Here is a 25,146-nt window from a genome sequence, read left to right on the forward strand (position 1 = left end):
AGCTAGAGTTTACAACTGGTGAGCAGATGCTGAGGTTGTGGACACTTGGTGCATGTTACGTGAGTAATTTGGGCTTAACCACAAAGAGTCAGCGAGGTAAGGAAGGCTGGTGACTGGCCTTTGGGAAAGATGAAAGAAACTGGACTCTATGATACATACATGAAGAACGTGGAGAGTAAGTGGTGAGTATGTGAGCAGGAAGGAAACACATAAACCAGCATCAACTGCCTCTGCCCTCTGTTTAGCATATTCTGGAAAGCTCTACAGAGACTGTCAAAGGCCTAGCCTTGGAATACTTCTGCACCTCTGTTGCATGTATTTCCTGGAGAGGATAATTTACAGTTCTTTGACAGGAATAAGATCTTTTCCTTTTCAGTACTGTTTCTACTGATATTTAACACCTTGAATATGGGTCCAACTGAGACAAAAGGACTCGTGAAGACGAGGATGTTTCATCACTAAATAATTCACACCTGGAACGATGAAGGCCAACATGGCTGGCCAGTTCCAGTCAGGCAGTGATGAGACTCACTCTGAAAGTAAGTGGTCACTGGAGGACTGTGATTGATCAGGCTTGGATGATGTCTCTGGAGCCTCTGAGGTGTGTGTGTCGGGGGAAGACAGCATCCAGGTGGAGGTGTACCCAGCTCATCGCTCTGGGCCTCCCTTCCTGATCTGCACAGACAAGTGCTTTCTTGCTAGAGTTAGGCCAGTTGCAGACATATCTCAGTATGAGAGAATTCCATGTCTGAGTATGTTGACGAAGAAACAATTCACATAACATCACTCGAAAAATGTTCAGTTTCCAGATCCATTTCCTAATCAAAATATAGAAGTAGAAAAACCAAAATGCAGCCCTCCTTTACAAATAGATGACACCTCGTAGAAAGCTGAACCTCCATCCGTCTTTGTGGGATAATCATTAACTATAGGTAGTTCTTTAGCTTTAGGTGGTCAGGATCTAGCATGTGCCAAATTCAGTGTCAAGTGCAATCTCAGTGGCAGGACTATCCCTAGCAGCTGGCGTTTACTGGCCACTTCCTATGCGGAAGGTTGGTCTGCCTGTTTTGCTCTTCACGAGAGATCACGCACACTAGCCTCCTTGGAGTGCTCTCCAGCTACCACACGTGGACTCTTTCCCATCAGAACTCTGACAGGATAAGTAATTTGTCACAGTATATGGTGCAGCTTTCCTGCCTGGAGTTGACAAATACCCTTCCTCTCCTTGAGAACTCTATGGAGAGATTCTGAATCTTCTTGGAGACAGTGACTTCCTGCCTTTCTGGTGCCGATGACCTTGCACAGGCCTGTCTTATCTGCCAGGACGTCCCTGATTTGCCACCTCTTGAACTATGTTCGAGGCTTCAACCACACACGGATTGTCTGGTTTTTGCCACAATCCCTAATGTCTCCCAAAATGTCTTTGCTCCACTGGTGGAGGTGAGAGGCCTCATCCTTAATAAAGATGATAAAATTACATTTTAAAACTGAACAAATTATCTTTCGAGTTTTAATTCAAAATATTTAGAGTTTTACATTTCAATACTAAACATCTAGAATTCTAGACACACTGAATTTCAAATTAACACCTCATTTATTATTAAGACTCCCTTTATTTTTCCAGCTGTTATTTTTATTTTCCTAATGAATCTATAATTTGCTGTTCTGGCTAAGGCATCTTCCAAAGGTGCAGAGCTGTCCTCTAACCATCTATCCCCGGGGGGCTGAAACTCATCTTAACCTTGCAAGCACTGACTTACTGACATTCTGTCCTGCCTTCAAATCCCACTGACTGTTTCTTCTCTACCATCAACCCAACTCCAGCAGCATCTCATGAGGCGGTAACAAGATTTTACAGATGATCCACATTTCCACCCATGATCCTTGTCTGTAATTATTTAACTGACATTACCATCTCAACCCACTCAGATGTTCAAGATAACAGCAGTGACCCAGTAATTACAAACTGAGTTTAATAACTAGACAAGTCAGCAGTCTTGCTTCTGGAATTCTCTATGAGAATTATGATAAGCAAAGTCATTCTCTCATGTATATTATAAATGAGGACGATTTCAAATATTTATCCCCAAAGGTATGCCCACTTCTGTTTTACCAAGAAAGGGGAAATAGCAAGGACTTGCGAGTAAGCCGTTAAAAGCTGGTGCAATTTACTTACTTTTCTTTAAGCACCTTTCCTTGTAGAAAACCCAACTTGAAAGCACAGTTGGAAAAGGTCAGTTCTTTCTTTTGATACCATCATTGGCAAATATATATAGTTTTATATATATATATATATATATATATATATATATATATAAAACAAGAAAGAAAAAGGGTGTGGTGGGGAAGTATGGAGAAGACGAAGTAGAGAAAGAAAGGATTATAAAGACCGTATTCTCTCAAAGAATTTTCCCAATATGATTAGGCAAATAGTTTAGTCCTGATTTTGCCTAAAAGAACAAAGGAGCCTTCAATGAGAACCCTCTAGTTCAGCGGTTCTCAACCTGTGGGTCACGACCCCCAGGAACTGTATTAAAGGGTCGCGGCATTAGGAAGGTTGAGAACCACTGCTCTCGTTGTACCTGGCTGTCTTCACTGGAGCTCTCGGACAGAGTGGTTCAGTCACTTCATATCTTTGTGTATTCACTTTTGATTTCAACAAGGTTTTGTCTCATTTCAAAAAAAAAAAAAAATTAACAAAGAGAGGCCTCAGCAGAAGACTAGCAGTTCATTTCAACAAGAAAGAGAAAGTGGTATTTAATCCCTAATAAGTAGCTAGATGCTTGAAAAAATGCACCTTTTTGTTTTCTGTATGAAATCCCCTTTAAAGATCCTTCACGACCCTTCAGCTGGTTGTGCCCTGTGCTTTGGCTTTGTTCATCTTTCCTCCCACACAGAAGGCACAGTTGCACAATGAAAATGACTTGAAGAAATCCTTTTATGTTTTCATACCAGTGTTCATCATTCTTCAAACACTGACCATTGAAAACACTGACCAGAGCTCTGTTTGTGGTGTAAATGGACAAATGACATTTTCCATTTGCTTTCGATCACAGGCCACCAAGCACACACGCCCCTGAGAGGGGAGTGCTGCATAGCACTCTGGTGGCCTCCTTCCCTGACCCCCCAGGGATTTAGCAGGAGCAGCGATGCGACAACTATGCCCATCTAGTCCGCACGTATCCAAAGCCATGCTCTAAGGAGAGAGACACTACGGGCAGCAGTGGGCAACCAGATCGGAATGATCTTAGGAACATCTATGGGACAACTACTGATGGAAGGTGACCAACACCTTACACTAAGTACCGTTGATGGTGACAGTACCTGCCTTGGGTTTTTGTTGCAGTTCATTAGACAAGGTGGTGATAATAGCTGCAGAAGAAGGAATACTTTTAAAATCTGCACATACCAAATGTCCATTTGTTCGTTAAGAAAGGGGGAAATCAACTCCTTTGGAAGAAAAAGAACTTGTGTTTGGAGAGGAGGCAGGAAGTGAGCACACACACACTCCTTCTCCAGAGACAGTTTCCCAAACGCCATCAGCCTTCACAAGACATCTTTCCTGTATAAATCTGAACACCTCTACGTCTGACTGACTCGTGAATTGCAAGGACACACTGAGGAAGGTAAGACAGCAGAACGAAGTGGAAGCGGCAATAACGCAATGTGCACGGCAGTGATATGAACGGAGCCCAACCCAGCCACAGCGTACCTCATCGCTCTAGACATACCCAATGCCTCTGATTAGCTCCTTTTAAAAAAAGTACACACATGGTGTCTGTTCCGTGTATTTTAGATTTGCAAGTGCATACATTATAATAGGTGAATGTTAGTTTCAAGGAAAAAAATCTCATGCCCATCTAATAGGTCAGTCAATTCATGCTTTAGATTCCAAAGATACAGCTGAGGAACTCCTTTTTAGAATAAAGCAAATGACCCATGGAAGATACAGCCTTGGTCCTGGGAATACCCTGTGCTTTGTCTATAATGAATCACATCCACAAAGTACTGAGTTTTAACTAGAGACGAAAGTGGCTATTTATACGAAACCAGAGTATGTTTTTCATAGGTAGTTCTAAATTTTCATCATTTTCCTTTACCTATAACTCAGGTGAGAGGGAAAAGATGGAGCGATTACTCAACACAAATAATAAAATGACTTTCCTGCTATAAATCTGACTTTCCTCCATAGCAAAACCAGGACTTATTTCTGGGGCACAGAGTACTGAATGTTCCCACAAGGAGTCGAGTTGGTTTATCTAATAACTAGGGGTGTTTAATTTTATGTAGTGGAAATGAATTGCCGTGTAGGTCAAAGTACTTAATAGATCGCAGTGTCTGTGATGTGAGGACTGTGATGCTTTGGAGTTTTCTGGCTCCTGCAAGGTTCTGATGAGCCTCTCCTCAACTGCAGTTGGGTGAGGTGAGATCCTGCCAGGTCCCAAGCTGTTTACAACTTTCTGTGATGGTGCTAAAGTTGACTTCATTGATATTTACAGCTGGGTGATGGGAATCAGATGTCCCTTTTGTACAACAGAAGAAGAGAAGAGAAGTTATTAAAAACAGATTTCTTCCCCACCCCCGACAAATCTCTTAAACTTAAGGATATGGAACAAACCAAAAAGCTTCACACTTGGGGATGGTATTTTTCTCTCAGTCATGAAAAGCCATCACTTGGGGATAGCCTTAGGGTAACAAAATATAACACTATCTGGGTTAAGAATATGCTACTGGGATAAAGGAAACAAACAAACAAACAAAAAACTATTGAAAAAGTAACTTCTTGCCAAGTGGAGGCACTAATTCTGAGCCACACTCCTTTGCAGTGGGGGCAATCTTCAGCTGCTCCTTGGGTTAATGAGACTGGTTTCACTGTGTGTGGAAACACAGCCACTGGAGCTGAAGCTTTCAAAGAGACTAAAGATTATATGACAAATATTATTATACACCATGTCATAGGAGCCCAGCCCCAAGGAGGGGCCCGAGGCCGGGAGCCAGAGCATCCCCGTCTGCGGCTGTCTTGCTATTTACGGCCTGCACAGCCCTGGGAGTGCTGCTTGGTCTGTCTGTCTTCATGCTATAGAGGAAGAAATGGAGTGACCTCTAAAAGGTTTCTCTCTGGGCTCAAAATTCTAGGCTTCTGGGTTTTTACAAAAATTTTTATCATTTAAAGAAAGAAGGTGAAGTTTTAATAAAAATAGAAAGCCAACTCTCCTCTTCCTCAGTACAGTTCTGACAGGCACAGTAAGAAGGTATGGCCCGGGCTAAAGCGCTGCAGTGCGATCCTGAATTGGCAGGTGGTAGGATGGGTTTCATCTGGGCCAAGATGGGACTGTGGAAAGTCACTTCTAGTTTAACAGGCCAAGGTTAAACTTCCCAGAGGCCCCTCAAGAAGGTCAAGTCTGTGTGTCGAGCATCATCTCCTGCCAGGCTGTTCATCTGCCCTGGCAGGTGGGGCGGCTTTTTCCCTACAACTGCCTGAGCCAGTGTCTGACGTTCTCTTTCTTCTGTCCCCCCGTTGTTCCTGCACCACCCCCTTGCGGTGGAGACATGAGCTATGGGCTCATGGGAGCCTGGTTCTAATTCTAGCTCTTCCGCTTACCAGTAGCATAAACCTGGAGAAGGTACTTAATTCTGCTGGGTCTCAGTCTCCCCATCTGTAAAATGGGAATGAGATGAACCAGCTGGCAGAAATCCCTGTGGGGGAGCACCTAAGATTTTATGTAAATCCCCAGCTTCTGCAGAGGAGGCCTCTGCCCTCAGCTGCTTTCTTTCCCACTTCCCTGCTCTTTCTGTGGGCCAGCTACTCCCTACCCAAGCACTGCTTTACAGCAGCATGCTTCTCCTGTTCCCCTCATCACCACCTCACCCAGCCTCCAGATTTCAACTCAAACACCACTTCTCCTAGCAAGTGCCCCATGAGACCTTTCCCTCCTCTGATATTCCAAAGAACATGGGCTATGTGACCCATAGCCAGTGAAATGTTTCCGCGTCACCTCATAATTACTTGTATATCCGTCTTTTCTTTCCTACCAAGCTAAATCTGCAGCATCCAGCCCAGTACTACACCTGGGCACTTGGCAGATATTTGTTCAGCGAACAAATGTGGCAACACAAGCCCAAAAAGCAGCTTCTGATGTGCTTGCTTTAATAAAGGCAACGCTTCAGCTGCTGCTCTGCATGAAAACATCGATCAGAGAAGAAAGCCAGAGTCAGAATGTGAGGTGCACTTGTGGGGTGAGAAAAGCGTCTGCCTTCTGCAGGAGCCGGAGAGGTTATGTGAGAAGAGCAGCCCCAGGGCAAAGCGACAGAAGCCAGGGCCCGACAGCGGCTCTGAGCCCCACCCGGACACAGTGCCAACCTGCAGGGAAGGAGATCGTCCCGTGCGTCGGATCAGACTTTTGGGATAAAAGAAATCGGATGAAGGTCGATGAAGTTTTGGCAGCTGCCATGAAACATGAGAAAAGGGAGAATGAACAAAGAAATAGTCTCAATTCAGAAATACTATTAAAAAAAAATCTTAGGGAAAAAAATAACTTGATAGTAAACATTAAATGGCATTATTTTCATTGAGTCCACATCTAAAAGCATATTAATTGGTCTTCATGTTACAAGGAATTTATCTAAGTTCCAATCCCCTTCAATTTCTTTCTATTTATTTTGGCATAGACATTCTTAAAATATATGAAGGGCAAGAAGCCAACGAAGCCAATTGAGAGACATCCTTAAAAATCTGTTGTTACAAACGCCCCACGAATTTTTAAATATAAACAATGTGGATTACTCAGTGAGGCAGCTGAAGGATTCTTACAACATTTTCACTTTGCTGTGGAAACTGTAGTAATGTGACATGCCATGAGAGGCTTGGAAATCTTGGCTCCAGATTTGTGACGTGTAGACACACCCTTAAGAGAGCACAAGATTTATTTCTCTACTCAAAACCTATTCTCCCCTAAGCCCCATCGACGTCAGCGTGAACCCCAACTTTGGGCACTCGCACCTCTTGCCTTGCACGCTCCTGGCTGCCCAAGTCCTGGAGGCAGAGCGCTGACTCCACTTCCCAAGAGTAAACGCTAAGTATAGGAGAAAAGCTTTGCGATTCTCCGGAAAGCTTACTAAGGGAAGAAAACAACAGCTCCTTTTGGTCAGAATGGGTGGAAGTATTTTACTAGTTGTTTTCATAAGCTTATCTAGAGAGTTTTCCCTCAAGATGTGATAAAAAGAAATATTTTTTTATCATTTTAGTGACACAATCTACAAACTCAAGCAATCCTTAGAGGGAAAAGACACATTCCTTTCCGTCTGGCCTCATTAGCATTCCTCTCTTCCCCTCCCAAAATACTTCATCAGGGATGAAGTAAAAATGATTATTAAAAAAATAAAAAACTAAAAACAGCACTATAAAGATAGTACAAACCATTAGCTATTTGGGTGGTTTCTGGCAGCACCCCCAAGACATGTTATGACAATAGAACTATCTTTAATATTCTTGTATTTTATAAAGATAACTAATTTTCAAAGCATTTATGGTTCCTCCAAAGTTCCACAGTCTAGTGCTGGGCGACTGTCCCTGTGTGTGCTGTTCCTGTGCTCCCGTTGAAGCTTTATGTCTAAAATAGAGAGCGAAACCCTCCTTACATGGATGGATGAATTCCTCTCCAGCTATTCTTATCTTTATCAAGTTATTCAAAGAAAAAGTGGTTTCTTTCTCCACTTAAAGTAGGCTTCAGACTAATTATGAATTCTAAGAGAACTACTTTTTTCAAAGTCACAGGCGAGGGACAAGTTTCTCAAACATCCCAGTGATGAACTGTCTCCATCTGATTTACTTATGTCAGTTGAAGAGGAAAAAACAAACAGCTTTTGTACATGTGTGTCACTGAAGAGAATAAAGAGAAAGCATTAGAGAGTAAGAGCTGTAATTCCTAAGGTGACAGGCAAAGGGTCTAACAAAGAACACTGGGTCTCGCTGCGAGTCATGACTCTGAAGCTAAGTCATCCCCTGACAAGTCCCACCCATGAACTGGCTGCGCTGCTGCAGACGATAATTTCTGCAGCCCCTGGTCCTGATAATGGCAGAGCAGGGAGAACTTATACAATGCACTAGGGTCTGGCCTCCAAAATAAATCTAGGCCGTTTTCCTTGAGACAGCAAGTAGAATGAAGCCAAACTCTAGTTTTTCCACGCATACCAGTAAGTTAGGAATCTGAGGGACTGGGATTCATTTAGTCCGACTATCACACTGAAAAATATTTCACTGGGGGCACCTAAATGGGATACAGATTATGATCGTGACTTTGCAACTGTGTTCAGCTCTTTGCTTCTGAAACAGATAAAATGCTGCCGTCCAGAGGTGTTCTGAGATTAATTAACACGTCTGGGCTCATCATTATTTCTCCCAAGGTCAATTTGGACTTAAGAGGTCAGTAAATCACACGAAGAGCTGAGCAATGGATGCAGAGTTTGGGTTGGAGTGGTGCATTATGGCTTAAATACAAAAAAAAAAAAAAAGTCTGGCAAGAAGGTCACCAGATGTTGCACTCAGAGCTTGTATATATCACTTTTTTCCCATCTGTATGTTTTGACTTTTCCCTTGAACGCTTTCCTAAAAAGCTGACTAGTGAGGCAAGGCTTACTTTATTTGACACAAGCATTTGGAACAAAAACCTCAACGGTAAATTTAAGGTAAGAGGGAACTTCCCTCCCTAACAAAATGGCCTTTGGACTTGGTTTCCTATAGGGGGAACAGGTCAGTAAAAGGCAATTTCACCCATATGCCCCATACCCTAGTGCCAAGAGTTAGTGACCAGGAAGCAGATTGCCTAAAAATGCACTTGACATCACAGCTCTAATTGTTTCCTTACCCGCAGCTTTTCCTCTGTCTTGGTAGATTGCTTACAGTTGGGGTGCCAGACGGTGGAACCTGAAAGACACAAGTAAGAGTAAAGGAAAAGTACAAAGTCTTGTTAGACAGAACTTCTGAGAAGGGCTCACCTTCCCGTCACAGGAGCGTTAGAGCCCCAGGCCCCGAAAACCACGAGCCTGAAGTCAAACAACTCCAGACTCAGGGTGAGTTTCCTTCTCCAGCCTGAGCTTGTGCTATAAAGGTCATAATTCCAGACCACAGAGACCACTCACTGGGCATACGTGTTTTAGTGCAAGAGATATTTCATTCTTGACTGGCTCTTTGTACCATATTATTATCCTTTAAAGGTAAGGTCTGAGTGCTTACTCCAAAGCTGCATTTAACTTCAGAAATGTGAGTCCTGTTAATATAATATCAAAACAAGCAATTTTGTTGAGAGAAATAGTCAAGCCAGTTAGTCCATATCCAGAAGCAAAACTTTCTTGAATTTTTCATAGACCCAATTGCATCCAGTCACCTATACACAAATAAGAAATTAAGCCAAGTAGTTGAAAGGTTGAAAATTACATTATAAATCCAGAAATTTCCTTTAGATTTTAACCTTTAAATTAAACTTTTTTTTTTTTTTTAAAAGTCTTTACTTTGAAACTGGTGAAGTAACTATGCAGGGCTATTCTCTGTTCCTGGGTGAAAAGCTTCACTTTTTTAGATTATCTCTCTTTCTTGGACTAGGGAGCACTTTCACAAATGGTACCAGCATCACGGAATTAAGGAAAACACTATCTCCAACAGAAGATCTTATCATCTAAGAATCCAGTGCTTGCTCATATATGTCATTCGTATGATCATGGGTAAGGATGATGTTTAAGCCCCCTGCCCATGTTCAAATGTGGAGATGGGCAGGATTTAAATGAACAGTTAAAAAGACTAAAGCAAATAAAGTTACTATGTTGACTTTAGCAGCGGGTAAATTATATACCTTACATAAATACAAGATTTGTAGCATATTCAGACTTATCGTCATTGCATGATTTAAAATCTTTATCTCTGTGTATTTGAAAAGTCACCAAATTAAAATAGCTTATGAATGACTTTATACCACAGAGCTATGATAAAGTTAATGATAGGAAAAATGCTTTTTACATCAGAAAGATATTTTCATTTCTATTTAACAATCATTTTCATCTTGCTTAACTCAGGCCCCCCCACCCCCCCAAAAAAAACAAATAAAAGGAAAAGAAAAACAAACAAAAAGCAGACAGATGTACAGGTCCCTTTAGCACCAACATTGGCTCAAAGGCTGAGTACAAAGCCTAGGAAATCCTCTGAGCGTGGAGAGCACAGGCGTCAGGTGAAGGTGAAGCAATTGCTAGGAAGGTTCTCAGGAGGAGTCACTGGCCAGAACACCGGTCTGCACACAATGGCAACCTTGTTCTCCGGAGGTCAGACACACAAGGAATGTGACTCGGACGGGACGTCAGATGCTGAGGGAGATGAAACTGCTCCTTCTTCAGACATGTGCCAATGAGGGAGGCAAAGTCTACCAGAGCACGACTGCGGAAGGTTTAGAATGATCCCTGGAATTCCGAATGCAGCCTTAACAGCTAGCTGTCTACTGGTGGTGTGCACACGCTGGCTTTGTGCATGGCTGTGCACCCTCTCCCTTCAGCCTGCGTGGCCACCTCGGTCGTGCAGGATGGCGCCTGGAGCCTCTGCCGCTGTTCCTTGCAGAGGCAGGGTTGGCCTGCACTCCTGTGTCTCTGCTTTTTGAGGACTATAATTGACACACTAAAATCTAATACAAAGCCTAGAGACCAAATGAAGCCTAAGTCTGTTTTGTGCTGAAAAATGCAAAGTGACACCTGTCTATTGCCACTGCACATGTACAGTCTCTTCTCGGGAAAATGTGTCACAGAATGCTCGAGTGAGACCACAGAGGGGGGCGCCTGTCACTTGCCTTCATAGGGTCCTTCTAAATGCAGTGGTGCTTCTAATCAGTTTCTCAGAGCGATTATTCTAAAGCTAAAAGGAAGTCTGGGTTGTCAGTTTCTCGTCTAGCTAGATGTTTGGAGGGGACAGCAACTCAGGCCTTACTGTAATACTCAAGAATCATTTCTATAGACTTTTTTTAATGGACAAAAAATATTGAGAGAGCAAAGCAAACCATTAATTAAAAATACACACAGTTGGGGGGGGAGGAAAAGCAGAAAGAGGGGCGGAGGGAGGGGGGTGGGGCCTTGGTGTATGTCACACTTTATGGGGGCAAGACATGATTGCAAGAGGGACTTTACCTAACAATTGCAATCAGTGTAACCTGGCTTATTGTACCCTCAATGAATCCCCAACAATAAAAAAAAAAAAATACACATAGTTATTATGTGCAAAGAGAAACAAAGAGATGACTTGTGAAGGCAGTGGAGACCTGGTAATTACCAAAGCCAAAAAGCCATAGCAGCTCTACAGCTCTTGCTAATTTTATGGCTAAACCTTGTCTGATTAATGAGTCTTTTTCCAGCTAAAAATAGTAAAATGCTTGCACAGATGGTGCCATTTGACTAGAAGAGAATCCTCTCCTAAAGCCTTTCTGAGAACCTTCAGAATTTGAGAGGAGATAAAAACTGATCGTAGTTTTAGGCTGGGAAATTTTCTCAAAATTATTTTCAATTAAAATAAATCTGACGGCTCTCTGATACAATGAGTACTTCCCTGCCACCACAAACTTCTCATATTCTCTTTCAGGGTCTCTGGGGGCGTTCTCTGGTGTCAGCTGTCATTCTGTCTCTGTCTTGCTCCCTTACCATGATGCGTATGTCATCCTAGTGGGATGAGATAAGTCTGTGATGTAATTCACCAAGTCTGAGATTATCTTCTCGACTGCCTACAGAACAGCAACCTGGGAGGCCACACACACACAAATCCTTCTCACAGGACAGTGAGAGAAGGACAAAGCAGCTGTCAGATAAGTCATATTTCTAGAAATTTATAGAAATGCTTTTTCTCTGTTAATCTTTTGTTTCCCAAGCACATTCCTAGGGAGAGGTGGAGAGGACGTACTGCTGATCTCACTCTTTCTTCACATCCACGGGTAGCAACGTCCAGTCCTATTTGTTGTAAGGAAGCAGCAACCCGAGTTCATTTGTTAACAGTCTTGGGGGCTCCCTGCCAGCATGTCAATTGCTTGGCTGATTAACAGTAACTGATGAGGTAACTTTTGGCCACATTCATGTTGGATTTGGGTAGCCTCACAGTGAATAAAATGCCTCCTTCTCTAAAAACATTCTCTCTCACAGCAAGATTTTCTTTTCCTGAGTAGGGAAGACTAGTGTTCTCAAGGACACCTTACCTTGAAGATACATTTCCTCTCCTTCTGTGAACATCTGGTTGCATCTGCTGCATCGTGCACAGCTGGGGTGGTAATGTTTGTCACCTGCCTGCAAGAGAAAAGGCAGGGGATGTTTGGTCTGCTCCTCAGCAGGGCTCTCAGACACGCTTCTGGGCTTGGGGATTTAGAAGAAAAGAGAAGATGCCGTAAAAGGAAACATAATTGTCCAGTTGACCTGACTTCCCAGCGCTAGAAGCTAAATCCAACCTTGTTGGAACTGGAAGGGACTGGAAGACCAGCTCGTCCTTCCCGCCAGGGTGAGGCTGCCTCTCAGGGCTTCTGGCTTCCATGTTTCTCTTGACCTGGGCTTTACTGGACAGCGGCCAGTTACACACCATCTGCCTGAGATGAGTCCCTTCCATTTCCCAGAAACCCCACCGCCAAAACAGTAATGTTCAGATTTATGTTGGAGGCTAATGCTGGTTTACACGAACCCAATAAAAGTAATGATCTTTATATTTAGCAGGTTCTTGCTTTCCTGGCTAAACAATCTGAAAATAACAAATTCGCACCAAGGTGAGAAAAACCACTGTAATATCATAGTAAAATACATTATTTATTGCTTTTATCTCAGAGGGAGCCCAAATTCTCTTTTATGCTGCTTATAACAATCTTGTTTCAATTTCTTACATGGACGGTTTTCTGAGGAAGGCATTTTCCTGAGGGGCTCTGCATAATTCATAGGCATTTCACATTCCTAATGTGACAGATGTCATCATAGCAGGTGTTGACTTTCCCAAAGCAAAGTATCACTGGACACAGGGACAATTCTCCAGACAGGTGCCCAGTCACATCAGGGTCATGGTCCCAAGCCAAGCCTGACAAGAACAAAAATCACTCACAGCCTAGCAAAAAAGTCGTCACCAACATAAAATGATAGGTTGAACTCTGTGATTAAGTCATTTTCATCAATCGTGAAAACATCTCTTTTGCACTAACCATGTGCAAGGCAGTGCTGAGAAGGAGAAGTGGCTGCATCCCACACCTAAACCTGTATGAACTAGTCACAGGAAATCAGATGGTAGGTGGTGACTCACTCCTCACACCTTCCTGGAGAAACTACGAGAGCCGCTTCACAACTCGAGTGTGGGATGGAGCTCAGGTACTCGAGATAACCAAGTGGGGAAAAAAGCAAATTTATTTAAATGAGAAGCTAGGAATGAAATCTTTTCAATAATATGTGCCAGAAAATTCCAGAAGTGGTGCTATGTCCTTGTCCAGGCAATATTTTTATTTAAAAATAAAAAAATAAAAAAAATTTTTTTTTGGCAGGAATTGGGGAGTGGGAGTGAAGTGAACATGGTAAGAGAAGTATAGGAAATATCAACACAAAATACTTCAGCCTTTAAGACATCTGGGGTCCAATGTGAGTGGGGCTGGGCATGGCAGCTCACACCTGTACCCTCACTCTGGGAAGCCAAGGTAGGAGAATCACTTGAGGCCAGGATTTTGAGACCAGCCCGAGCAAGAGGGAGACCTCATTTCTACAGAAAACAGAAAAAGTAGCCAACTACGGTAGCATGCGCCTGTGGTCCCAACTACTTGGGAGGCTGAGGCAGGAGGATCACTTGAGCCTAAGGAGTTTGAGGTTGTTGTAAGCTATGATGAGGCTGCTGCACTCTACTCAGAGTGACAAAGAAAGACCTTGTCTCAGGGAGAAGAAAAAATAAACCTATTAAAGTGATGTATTCCCAACCAAAATACCCACAGGCGTGTCCTTCACAGACTTTAATAGTCTGCTTCTTTATGTTCACATGGAAGAAAAAAATACACAAAAATACGAAGTCCCCATCTCTTGGAGATACGACACCTGGGCTGAGTGTTCATCCTAGGGAACACTATCCTGAGGGAATATGTTTGCTTCTTGCTATAAAAAAGCTTATTCTAAGGCTACAGTAATTAAAATACTTTAGAACGTGTAAGAGTAGAACTTAAATGAGTGGAATGGAAGAGAGCGACCAGCTGCATGGCCAGACCTACAAGGGAATTTAGTTTTGATAAGGGTGATGTTTCAAATGAGTTGGTGAGGTACTGGTTCTCTACTTAGAGAAAGATAAATCTAGATCCCTAACTCATAGCCTATACAAAAATAAGTCCAAAGAGCTTACAAAGCTAAAAGTAGAAACAAAATTATGGAAGTACTAGAAGAATATATAGGTGACTATTTCTAAAAACTTGGAGTAGGAAGGCTGCCCGAACAAGGAAAAATCAAGACACAAACAATGAAGAAAAATGGGCCAGGCATGGTGGCTCCTGCCTGTAATCCTAGCACTCTGGGAAGCTGAGGCACGGGGATTGCTTGAGCTCATGAGTTTGAGACCAGCCTGCGCAAGAGTGAGACCCCATCTCTAAAAGATAGCTGGGCGTTATGGTAAGGGCCTGTTGTCCCAGCTACTTGAGAGGCTGAGGTAAGAGGATCTCTTGAGCCCAAGAGTTTGAGGTTGCTGTGAGCTGTGACATGGTAGTCTACCAAGGTGACAAAGGAAGACTATTCTGTCTCCAAAAAAAAAATACTGACTGATTTGGGCACAAATAATAAAAATTTCTAGACATAAAACAATGGTAAAAGAGAAATGATTTTTAGAAAAATACTTTCTATGCATTTCAAAGGGTTATTATCCCGAATATATAAAGAATTCCATAATAAAAAATAAGTAGCAACATGAGCAAAAGGAAATTTCTATGGAAAATGTAGATGAGCTAAAAAACAAAGAATTCATTCAATCCTACCAGTTATTAGAAATACAATTTAGAAAAAAATCTTTCTTCATCAAATTGCCAAAGTGAGAAAGAAGACTAATGTGAAAAAATAGGCATGCCTATCAAATAGGCCGTTGGTGAGCAAAATCCTTTTTTGAAGGCAACTTGGAAACATCAATTAAAATTTCCTATGTACATACTCCCAAATCATAATTCCACTTCTAGAAACATATCCTAGTGAATTTCTCACTTATGTGCCCAAAAATGTAAGTATTAAAGATATTCAGGACTGTGTTACTCATAACAGCAAAAACAAAGAAACAGAAAACCCAAAGAAGGAAGTATTTAAATAAAACATTGAATCATACACAGCCCTTAAAAAAAATGAAGTAAGTGTATATGTACTTACGTGGAAAGAGCACACTAATATTACTAAAAGGAAACAAAATCAAGCAAAAAATAATGCCTATAATATTTTGCCACATAAAGTAGTAGCCAAAAGTGTGGCAACGCTGGATTCAAATCCAGTTTCATTACTGTGGGATCTTGTGCAGGTCACCATCTCTCAAATATTCAGCTTCCACATTAGCAACGAGGTGCCAATTTCCAGTCTGTCACATTAAGTTCTTTAAAAGCATTACTTAACACCTTCAACAATGTAATACAGCAGGCACTGCTCCTATTATTTATGTTAGGGATGACACACATGTATATGTGTACTGACTTTATTTGTGTGCCCCACTTTGAGAGCAGATGGGAAGAACGCACACCGATTGGTTTGCTGTGGTTGCCTCTGGGGAGAGAGGTAGGATCTGGGAAGAAGCCAGGACAGTGGCCCCCACATTCTCCTTTGCAGCTGTCTATTTTGTCTCAGCCTTTTACAACAACAATGTATTTTTTTGTTACTGTGGAATAAGAAAATAAAGACCAAGAGGAAAAAGTCCCCAGCTCTTGGAGATAATGACGCTTGGGCTGAACGTTCAGCCCATCCTGTACTAGATTTGGGATCTCAGGCAGATCACAAAATCTTGGACGGTAGTAGAGATGATGGTGGTAGTGGTGGTGATGATAGGGGTGATGGAGGTGGTGAGGTTGATAATACTAAAAATGAATATTTTTTACTGTGATTATTCTGTGTCAGTTACCATGTACATACTTCACAAATAGTCATTTTGGCGTCACAATAATCAAAGAAGGCAGCAGGAATTGTAGTTACTCCCACTTTATAAATGAGGAAGCTGTTCACAGTCACAGAGGTAGAAGTGGTGGGTTCAGGATATGAATTAGGTGAGCTTGGCTCTGGAGTGTGTGCTCTTAACCAGTATCACAGCTAAAAACCATCCAGTACTTCACTGCGGTAATTACCACGCCGTGATGGGGAGGGGAATAATGAAGTGACAGTGTGAAAATGGTGTGACACACTGCAGAGAATAAGGATGATGATAGGAATAATGACAAAAGAACTCTGCCCAGAAATGGTCCCAGGGCCATTCACAAAAAGAAGGTTCATTAGTGTGATTTGGGATGCTGGCAAAAGACTCTGGGCTGCTTACCCTTTCCCAAAGGCAGGCACAGGAGATTTGACTTTCTGTGTTCTATCAACTGCAAGATAGATTAAAGAAGCTAAATCCAGAGCCCAAGTGCCAGGGCTTTGTCTACAAAGCATCAGCAGAAACACTACTAAGAAACAATGTCATCAATCTTGACCCATGCACCTGTTTCATCCCGAGATGCAGTACATGTCAAGAAATCCAGCAAGCCAGAGTCACAGGCAGTTACCAAGCCATTCGAGAGTCATTTTGTTTTTGCAGCAGTGCAAGCCTGAGGTGCCCCAAGGTCAGGTGCTCAAAGACAAAGAAGCCCCTTTTCATGGGTGAACTGCCCCTCCTGTTCCATTTCTCCCTACACAGACACCCACAATGCTTCACAGAGGAGCCGTGTGCATGGGGCCAGGAAAAGAATCAGAGCTGAACACAGACCGGAAGTCCTATGCAAACTCACCAAAAATTAGATGTAGTTGAATCAAAATCATTTAAATTGGAGTCATTTTTAGAAGAAGAAGTATTTCAGATCATGAGCAAAATGGAAGACTAAATAATACCCATATAAGGAACAGATAGTAAGCATGTTACCTACTGCAGCCAGGAGGCTACTGGTTAAAAACTTTTAAAGCCCAGTAGGGGTTTTGTCCTGACAGGTGATTGTGTGAGGGTGCATTTACCCAGTTCCTGGCCCCAGGCACACACAACTCTATGCCTGGGCCCCAGAGGGATGTGCTGCTGGAGCTGGTCAGAGCTCTACCATCCCTATTCTCCATCTATCTTTGCACCCTGTAAAAGATTACAACTTTATTTCCACATAGTCAAAATGTACATGTTAACAGATGCCTTCTGGCTAGCATTAAACTCTATGAACAATCAACAGTTTGCTTATTTAGCTGAGTTTTATGCCTATATATGTAAAGTGCTAAAAATTGCTTACCTTTAGTAGTACAGATTAAATCAGATCTCTGTGGTTATTACTGCTATTTTGTTACTCTCTAAATTGAAAGATAAGCTTAAGCATACAAGTCAGAATTCTGGGGAAATAACATCTACTTCGAGGCAACAGTTAGTAAAGTCACCAATTTTCTTATGAAACCTGATGTCTGGAAGAGTAGAAAGAAGCTCTAAATTCCTTGTGGATAAGGTACAGGGAAAGTGCCACAGGATTTGGAATCAGAGGATTGAGACCTCAGTTTGTTACCCATGGGCCTCACTTATGTCGTGAGCCCACAACACTCACCTGAAAAATGTGAAGGGCTCAATAGACCGTTTAAAACGCATTTAGTTGTAAAATTTTGTTTCTGTGTGAAATTCACATGAAATTCATACTTCTACAAACTCACATAGCACTGCTAGCAGAAAAGCAAACTGGGAAGAGAAAGGACGTTCTTGGTAGCAGAGAAGGGAGGTTAACCAATGACTCTACAGCCCAGGGGAATTCTGATGCCCTAAGAGAACTATAATCATAGAATCCATCCTTTGACAGATGTCTGCTCGTCTGATAACCTGCTCGGCTCCCGGAGTACTGGTTTCTCTTTACTCCAATTCTCTTGGCCCTGGCGGTCAGCCTTCATTCATTTGTCACTTCTACCCTGTTTATTTCCAAAAATGACTCACAGATGCTTACCAGAGAAGGCCATGGCTTAAAAACAATGGATCAAACTTCCTAAAAAAATCAAAAGACTCTAAACTCAGGCAAACATGTTTGTTTTGCTGTTAGCTTCTTGGTAGATGCAGCCAAAAGGGGAATGGGACAAAGGTCTCACTGTTTGAAAACACAGCCACATACAGTTGTCACTAGAGGGGCAAGAGTCCCTGATGGTAAATTCATAATAGTCACTATAGGCTGAAGCTCCATAAGATCTTATTCTGTGTTAAGTTTTATCCCAAGTACTTTAACTGAATTGTCACACAAAAGCCCTTGGAGATAGATGCCATTTTATAGTCTTGTTCTATAAGCGAGGAAATGAAATTGTTTCACTCAAACCTCCCAGAGCTTCCAGAAGGCAGAGCTATGCTTTGAACCCAGCTAGCCTGACATGTTTAACCACCCTATCAAATGGTCTTCTAAAAGCAACAAAGGAATTCTCATACAAGGACCCTTTCTTACGGAACAGAAAAACATCTCCTACAACAATTTCACCGATGGTGGGAAGCATAACTGTTTCTTACATAGACCCTTGAGAAATATCAATGGTGTAGTGTGAAAAGATCATTGAATGAAGTCATTGCCACAGGAGGAGTTGGACTATCAAGATCCAAGTTTGTCATTTTTTTTTTTTTGAGATAGTGCACATTTTCAGAGTTAGTGCTTAAAATCCCCAAAGGAATAAACAATTTGCTTTCTAGTCCTTATGATCAAACCCTTGAAGCTTAGGGTGCTAGCTGAGATCAAGAGTTTTTTATCTTGGGTGTGCATTAAAACACCCAAGGAACCTTTTCAAAATGGATTTAATAGCCCTAAGGTAGGGCCCAGAAATCAGCACCTTTATCTTTATCAGCACCAAATGAGTCTATGCAGATAACCAAGGACTGGGAAAACACCAGTCTGGGTGGTACCAACACCCCAACCCTGATGTCAGATGAGAAGATGAGGAGGCCAAAGGGAGAAACAAGGATGTGCTGCCTGCATGGCAGGTGCATGGGTGGGAAGGGAGAGACAGAATCATGCCACTTCCTGGCTATGCTCCTGCGGAAAGGACCTCACTCAGCCTTTTTGCATCGTTCTTTTTTTCCCTGAAATGGGAGTGGTTTCCACTGCAAGTGGACCGGCTTGACCTGTGAGGTGAGCACTCACCTGTTCCAAAAGGCTTTTTTCCTGATGTATCATCATGAATGGGCATGCTAATGAGGGTGTGCCTTGGCCCAAAGGTTGTTTCCTGGACAAAGGTGAGTAAATCGGTCTGCCCAGGCAGCTTTCACAAAGCCCAGAGGGCTCTCCACAAGTCTGTGCAAAGCCAACCTGAACAGATGAGAACATCTTACAGCGCTACCGCCTTACCAGGCCCAACCCCTCTGAGCTCACAGGCCATTCCAAACACACGGCTTTGTCAGCAGCTCGTCTTTCTAAGTGAGGACGCACAGGCTAGTTTAGGGAGAAATAAACCATTACTCTCTCATGCTTGGGTTCCCTTTGACATATACTTAAACTATAGAAGACTGCGCAGCAACTCGCTTCTTTTAATGAGAATAAAGAATAAAAAAGGTGCAACCTCCCAGGGTAAATGCATATTGGTTTTTCATGGATAGCCACTGCTTTCTTTTATCCTTCCAAGCAACTAAGTGCAAAAACTTTAAAGCAGTCTTTGCAATTTAACAGGGCTATATAAATGTTAACTGAAAGTGCATGCATCTTTAAAGGACTTCACCATTCTTTAAATTGATCCATAGATTCAGTGCAAGCCCTACCACAATCTCAGCAGAATTTTTTGTATAAGTTGACAAGTTGATCCTAAAATTTACATGGCAATGCAAAGGACATAGAAGAGTAAAACATTTTTGCAAAAGAAGAATAAGATAAATTCAAAGGACTTAAACTATCTGATTCCAAAACTTACTAGAAAGCCATATTACTCAAGATGGCATGATATTGGTATTGGGATAAATATACAGAACAAGGAAACAAAAAAGAGAGTTGAAAAATAAACCCTCACGGGCGGTGCCTGTGGCTCAGTGAGTAGGGCGCCGGCCCCATATACCGAGGGGGCCGGTTCAAACCCAGCCCCGGCCAAACTGCAACAAAAAAATAGCCGGGCGTTGTGGCGGGTGCCTGTAGTCCCAGCTGCTCGGGAGGCTGAGGCAAGAGAATCACATAAGCCCAAGAGCTGGAAGTTGCTGTGAGCCGTGTGATGCCACAGCACTCTACCGAGGGCAGTAAAGTGAGACTCTGTCTCTACAAAAAAAAAAAAAGAAAAAGAAACCCTCACATTTATGGTCAATTGATTTTCAATAAAGTGCCAGGCAATTTTGATGGGGAAGGGATAATCTTTCTAACAAATGATGCTAGGATAACTGAATATACATATCCAATTAAACCCCTCCCTCACACCATATATGAAAATTAAGTCAAAATGGATTATAGACCTAAATATAAAAGCTAAATCTGTAAAACTTCTAGACAAAAATAAGAAAGGGGAAAATCTCATGATCTTGGTTTAGTTGAAGATGTCTTAGATATTGCACCAATATCTAAGCATGATTCATAAAAGGAAAACTGATAAATGAGACGTTATCAAAATTAAAATCCCTTTCTCTTCAAAAAAAGAGCATCAGTAAGAAAATGGGAAGACCCGCCATGGACTGGAAGAAAATTTCTGCAGATCATATATCTGCAAAAGGATTTGTATCCAGATTATCTAAAGAACTCTCACAACTCATTAACCAGAAGCCAAACAACCAGTTTTAAACATGGGCAAAAGATTTAAATAGATACTTCGCCCAAGAAGATATATGAATGCCTGATAAGCACTTGAAAATACTTCCAAGTTCATTAGTCATTAGGAAAATGAACTTTAAAACTGCAATGAAATACCACTACACACCCACTACAATGGCTATAATAAAAAGACTGATTAGGCCAAGTGCTGGGGAGGAGGGGAGACAGCAGCACCCTCTTACGCTGCTGGCAAGAACTTAAAATGGGACAGCCCCTTAGGAAACCTCTTTGGCAATTTTCCAGAAAGTGGAATATAAATTTATGGCACTGTGCAACCCAGAACTTCTGTTCCTAAAGTATTGAATTAGAAAAAACGATAACACGTGTCCACAAAAAGACTCATGTGTGAAGGTTTACAGCAGTGGTACTTCTAAAAACCTGAAACTGGAAATGATCCAAATGGCTGTCAACTGGTGAATAAACGAGATGCGAAACATTCAAATACTAAAACTCTACTAAGTGACAGGAAGGAACGAACTACTGATGCAGAAAACGAGACAGATAAACCTCCACAAAATTTTATTAAGTGATAGAAGTTAGACACAAAAGACTCCAGAACATATGATTTCACGTCTATAAAATTTCTAGAAAAGATAAAACTAAAGAGACACAAAGTCGATCAGTGGTCACTGGGAAGAAGGACGTGGGTAGGACAGGAGGAAGACTGACCACAAAGGATTCAATTTGGGGAAAAGTTCTAACCCTGCCTGTGGTCATGGTGGCACAGTTGTTTAAATATTGCAAAAATGATTAAACTGTATACTCACAATGAATAAACTATTTCTCAATAAAGAGATATGGCCATTGAAAAGACAAAACACAACAAGTGTGAGGGGGAAGGGTAGTGAAGGGCTGACCAGGGAGGCGGAGGGATTGTTCCATTCACAGTCTACACTGACAAATGGGGCGCACGTGCATTCATTTGTTTTTGAAGGTTCAAATTCTTTTGGGAAGCTGTTTAAAAATATGAGTTCTTTTTCCAGAACAACAACAAAAACACTTGTATATACAGACAGCTAGATACATACACACGATATTGCATTATTAGCAGTTGTATAAAGATTTAAACTCTTGCAAAGGGATTTTTAAAATCATTTGCGAACCTAAACATTACCTCCCTGTCTTCAGAGGAATTACTGCTCCCTTTGTACAAGAGGAGAAATTCAGCGGCAGAGAGAGACGGGAACTTGCTCAGGACCACATGAGAAGCCGAAATGAGAACTTGGACTATGTGAAGACTGTCTCACCTGTCTGTTCATCACAGAATAGAAGACATGAGTTTTGGAAACAAGGGAATTCAGGGTCTAAAATCTGGCCATGCAAACGTTAGGGCCTTGGGCACTTTTCTGTACTGATTTTGTCATCTGTAAAAACTGACAGAATAAAGCCTATTCTGTAGGATTGTTTTGAAAATTAAATAACCACAGGTAAGCTGCTAGTAGAGTGTCTGGTACCAATCAAGGCAGGCCAACTTTCTCTCTCTCTTTCCCACCAGACTATAATTTCCCTTAAAGAACTGGCCACACCTGTACCTTCATCACTCTTAAACCTTCCCACACGGGATAGTGCTCTAGAAACGTTCAGAGAATAAATATGCCAACAGAAATTCTTATCAGAAAGTCTTCAAATGTTTCCAGACACTACGCTAAACACCCCACAAACCTTGTCTGATCTGATTCTCCCCACAACACTGTGAGGTAGGTATTACACCCATTTAACAGATGATGAAATCAAGGCTTAGAAAGATCTGAAAATTACCCAATGTCACTCAGTCAGCAAGGTCTAGAGCTGTGATCTGAATCTGGGTCTGTCTAACTCGACAGACTGCTCTGTCACCCAAGCTGGAGTGCAGTGGAATGATCAGAGCTCACTGCAGCCTCAAAACTCCTCCTCAAAACTCAAAACTCAAGCTGTCCTCCCTCCTCAGCTTCTTGAATAACTGGGTTTATAAGCACAAGTCGCAGCACCCCTCCACTTTGCTTTTCCAACTCTCAGGAGGGCAGTTAATGAGGGAAGGCTCTGGCTAAGATCTGCGCTGACACAGCGGCTCACCTATGACTTTATGCAGTGGTTCTCAACCTGTGGGTCGCGACCCCTTTTTTCCTTTGGTAACAACGCGGCAATTAGGAAGGTTGAGAACCACTGACTTTATGTATCATCTTTCATTTTTTTTAAATAATACGAGTAAGATTTTATTATACAAAACGAAGCCTTCCTGTTTCAGTTTGCTGAAGCAAGACTGATTCTTTAAGTCCTTAACAACATTTTTACTTTATCCTCCTGCTCTTACTAAAATGTCCTAATCAAATGTTATAAAACAAAACAGAGCAAAATACCAGTATATGTAACACCAAGTCTTTTAAAGAGGACTTTCCCAAATGTTTTTTGCTTTTAATATTATAGACTTTGTTAGCAGTTATAGGTTCACAGAAAATCTTTGTGAAAACGGCAGAAAGGTCTCACATACCCTGTCCCCACTCATGCACAGCCCCCTGGACGCCCCCCAAAGTGGTACGAGTACATTTGTCACAACTGATGAAACAGCATGGCCACATCACATGACTGAAAGTCCGCAGTTCACATTAGGATTTGCTTCTGGTGTTGCACATCCTGTGGGTTTAGACAAATATATAGGGGCATGTATCCACAGCTATAAAGTCACACCGAACAGTTCCAGGGCCCTAAGTCCTCCATGCTCTGCCCAGTCATCCCCCACTGTTATTTATTGACACAGGTGACCCTGGTGGGCAGGATGCTGTGACCCTAAATCCTTCTAAGCATCCCTGACAGCTCCAGTCTGTTCACATCAACAGCAATGTCACGTTTCCCAGCTCCTGACACCAGGAACTGATAAAATAGTGTGAATGTCATCATCTTATTAGTCTCTTCTGGTAAGTTATGAAGGAATACAACATAGTCTGGAGGGTAACCAGGGGTGTGGTGTTGAATTTCAAGCGTTAGCCGAATTTGGTGCGGGATCCCAGATCCGCAGGCCTTTTGTTGGCAGTTGCTGTGGCCTGTTCTACAGCTTGACTTTTTTCTTTTCTTCATCAGCAAAAGTGGCATGCATTTTACAGGCAGAGAAGCTTTAAAGAGACTTTCCTCCTTCTTTGGAAGGGCTTCAAGGGGATATACCTTCAAGGGGGTATTTTTATTGAAGTATAACACACACTGAGAAAATGCACAAGCCATAGGCACATTTTCATAAATGCAACTAGCACTCAAATAGAAAAAGAAACCATTGTCTGCACCCAGAAACCCCCTCGTGCCTTCTTGCAGAGACTGTTCTTTTTTTTTTTTTGTAGAGACAGAGTCTCACTTTATGGCCCTCAGTAGAGTGCCGTGGCCTCACACAGCTCACAGCAACCTCCAACTCCTGGGCTTAGGCGATTCTCTTGCCTCAGCCTCCCAAGTAGCTGGGACTACAGGTGCCCACCACAACACCCGGCTATTTTTTTGTTGCAGTTCGGCCGGGGCTGGGTTTGAACCCACCACCGTCCGTATATGGGGCTGGCACCTTACCAACTAAGCCACAGGTGCCGCCCGCAGAAACTGTTCTAATCGCCACATTGATGTCTAGTGCCCCCGGCTGGTTCTGCCTTGCCTTTTTTTTTTTTTTTTTAGACAGTCTCATTTTGTCACCCTCTGTAGAATGCCGTGGTGTCACAGCTCACAGCAACCTCAAACTCTTGGGCTTAAGTGATTCTTTTTCCTCAGCCTCTTGAGTAGCTGGGACTACAGGCGCCCGCCACAACGCCTGGCTATTTTTAGAGACGAGGTCTTGCTCTGGCTCAGGCTGGTCTCTATCTTGTGAGCTCAGGCAATCCATCCGCCTTGAGGATGATCTACGACACTGCGTGAAGTCATACTTCACTAATCTCATGATTTCAAAGTATTCTTTTGTGTAAATATACTAGATTTTATTTATCTACTCGTGATGGACATTTGGATAGTTTGAAATTTCGGGCTGTTCTGAATAATGTTGCTGTGAAAAGTCTGCCCACGTCCTTAGGTGAATTGTACACACACTTCGGTCGGATAGATACACAGGAGTACAAAACACGTGGCAAAGACACAGGATACTTCTATGTTCAGCGTCAGCAACTGCTGCCAAATTGTCATCCCAAGAGGGTTTTGTCTTGTATTGCAATTTTAATCTCAGAGGAATCTGGAGGAATTAAGAGGAATCATATGAAAAGTGCTTTGCCACATGGACTCT

At 42.3% G+C, this 25,146-nt stretch overlaps 1 protein-coding gene across 10 annotated transcripts in view; it reads right to left on the reverse strand.

The window, feature by feature from the left end:
- Nucleotides 1-25,146, reverse strand: part of ABLIM1 (actin binding LIM protein 1) — a 316,427-nt gene that overhangs the window by 39,467 nt on the left and 251,814 nt on the right. For 4 of the 10 annotated variants that reach the window (XM_053583776.1, XM_053583773.1, XM_053583775.1 and 1 more), the window contains exons 7-10: nucleotides 12,210-12,297; nucleotides 8,865-8,923; nucleotides 6,362-6,445; nucleotides 3,325-3,372 (exon numbers count right to left, since the gene is read on the reverse strand). In XM_053583776.1, coding sequence (XP_053439751.1) covers nucleotides 3,325-3,372; nucleotides 6,362-6,445; nucleotides 8,865-8,923; nucleotides 12,210-12,297 — 279 coding nt within the window. The remainder of the gene's footprint in view (nucleotides 1-3,324; nucleotides 3,373-6,361; nucleotides 6,446-8,864; nucleotides 8,924-12,209; nucleotides 12,298-25,146) is intronic. The other 6 variants (XM_053583778.1, XM_053583779.1, XM_053583777.1 and 3 more) reach the window with 2 other exon arrangements.

This window comes from Nycticebus coucang, chromosome 3 (genome assembly GCF_027406575.1).
Source record: "Nycticebus coucang isolate mNycCou1 chromosome 3, mNycCou1.pri, whole genome shotgun sequence".
Classification (NCBI taxonomy): domain Eukaryota; kingdom Metazoa; phylum Chordata; class Mammalia; order Primates; family Lorisidae; genus Nycticebus; species Nycticebus coucang.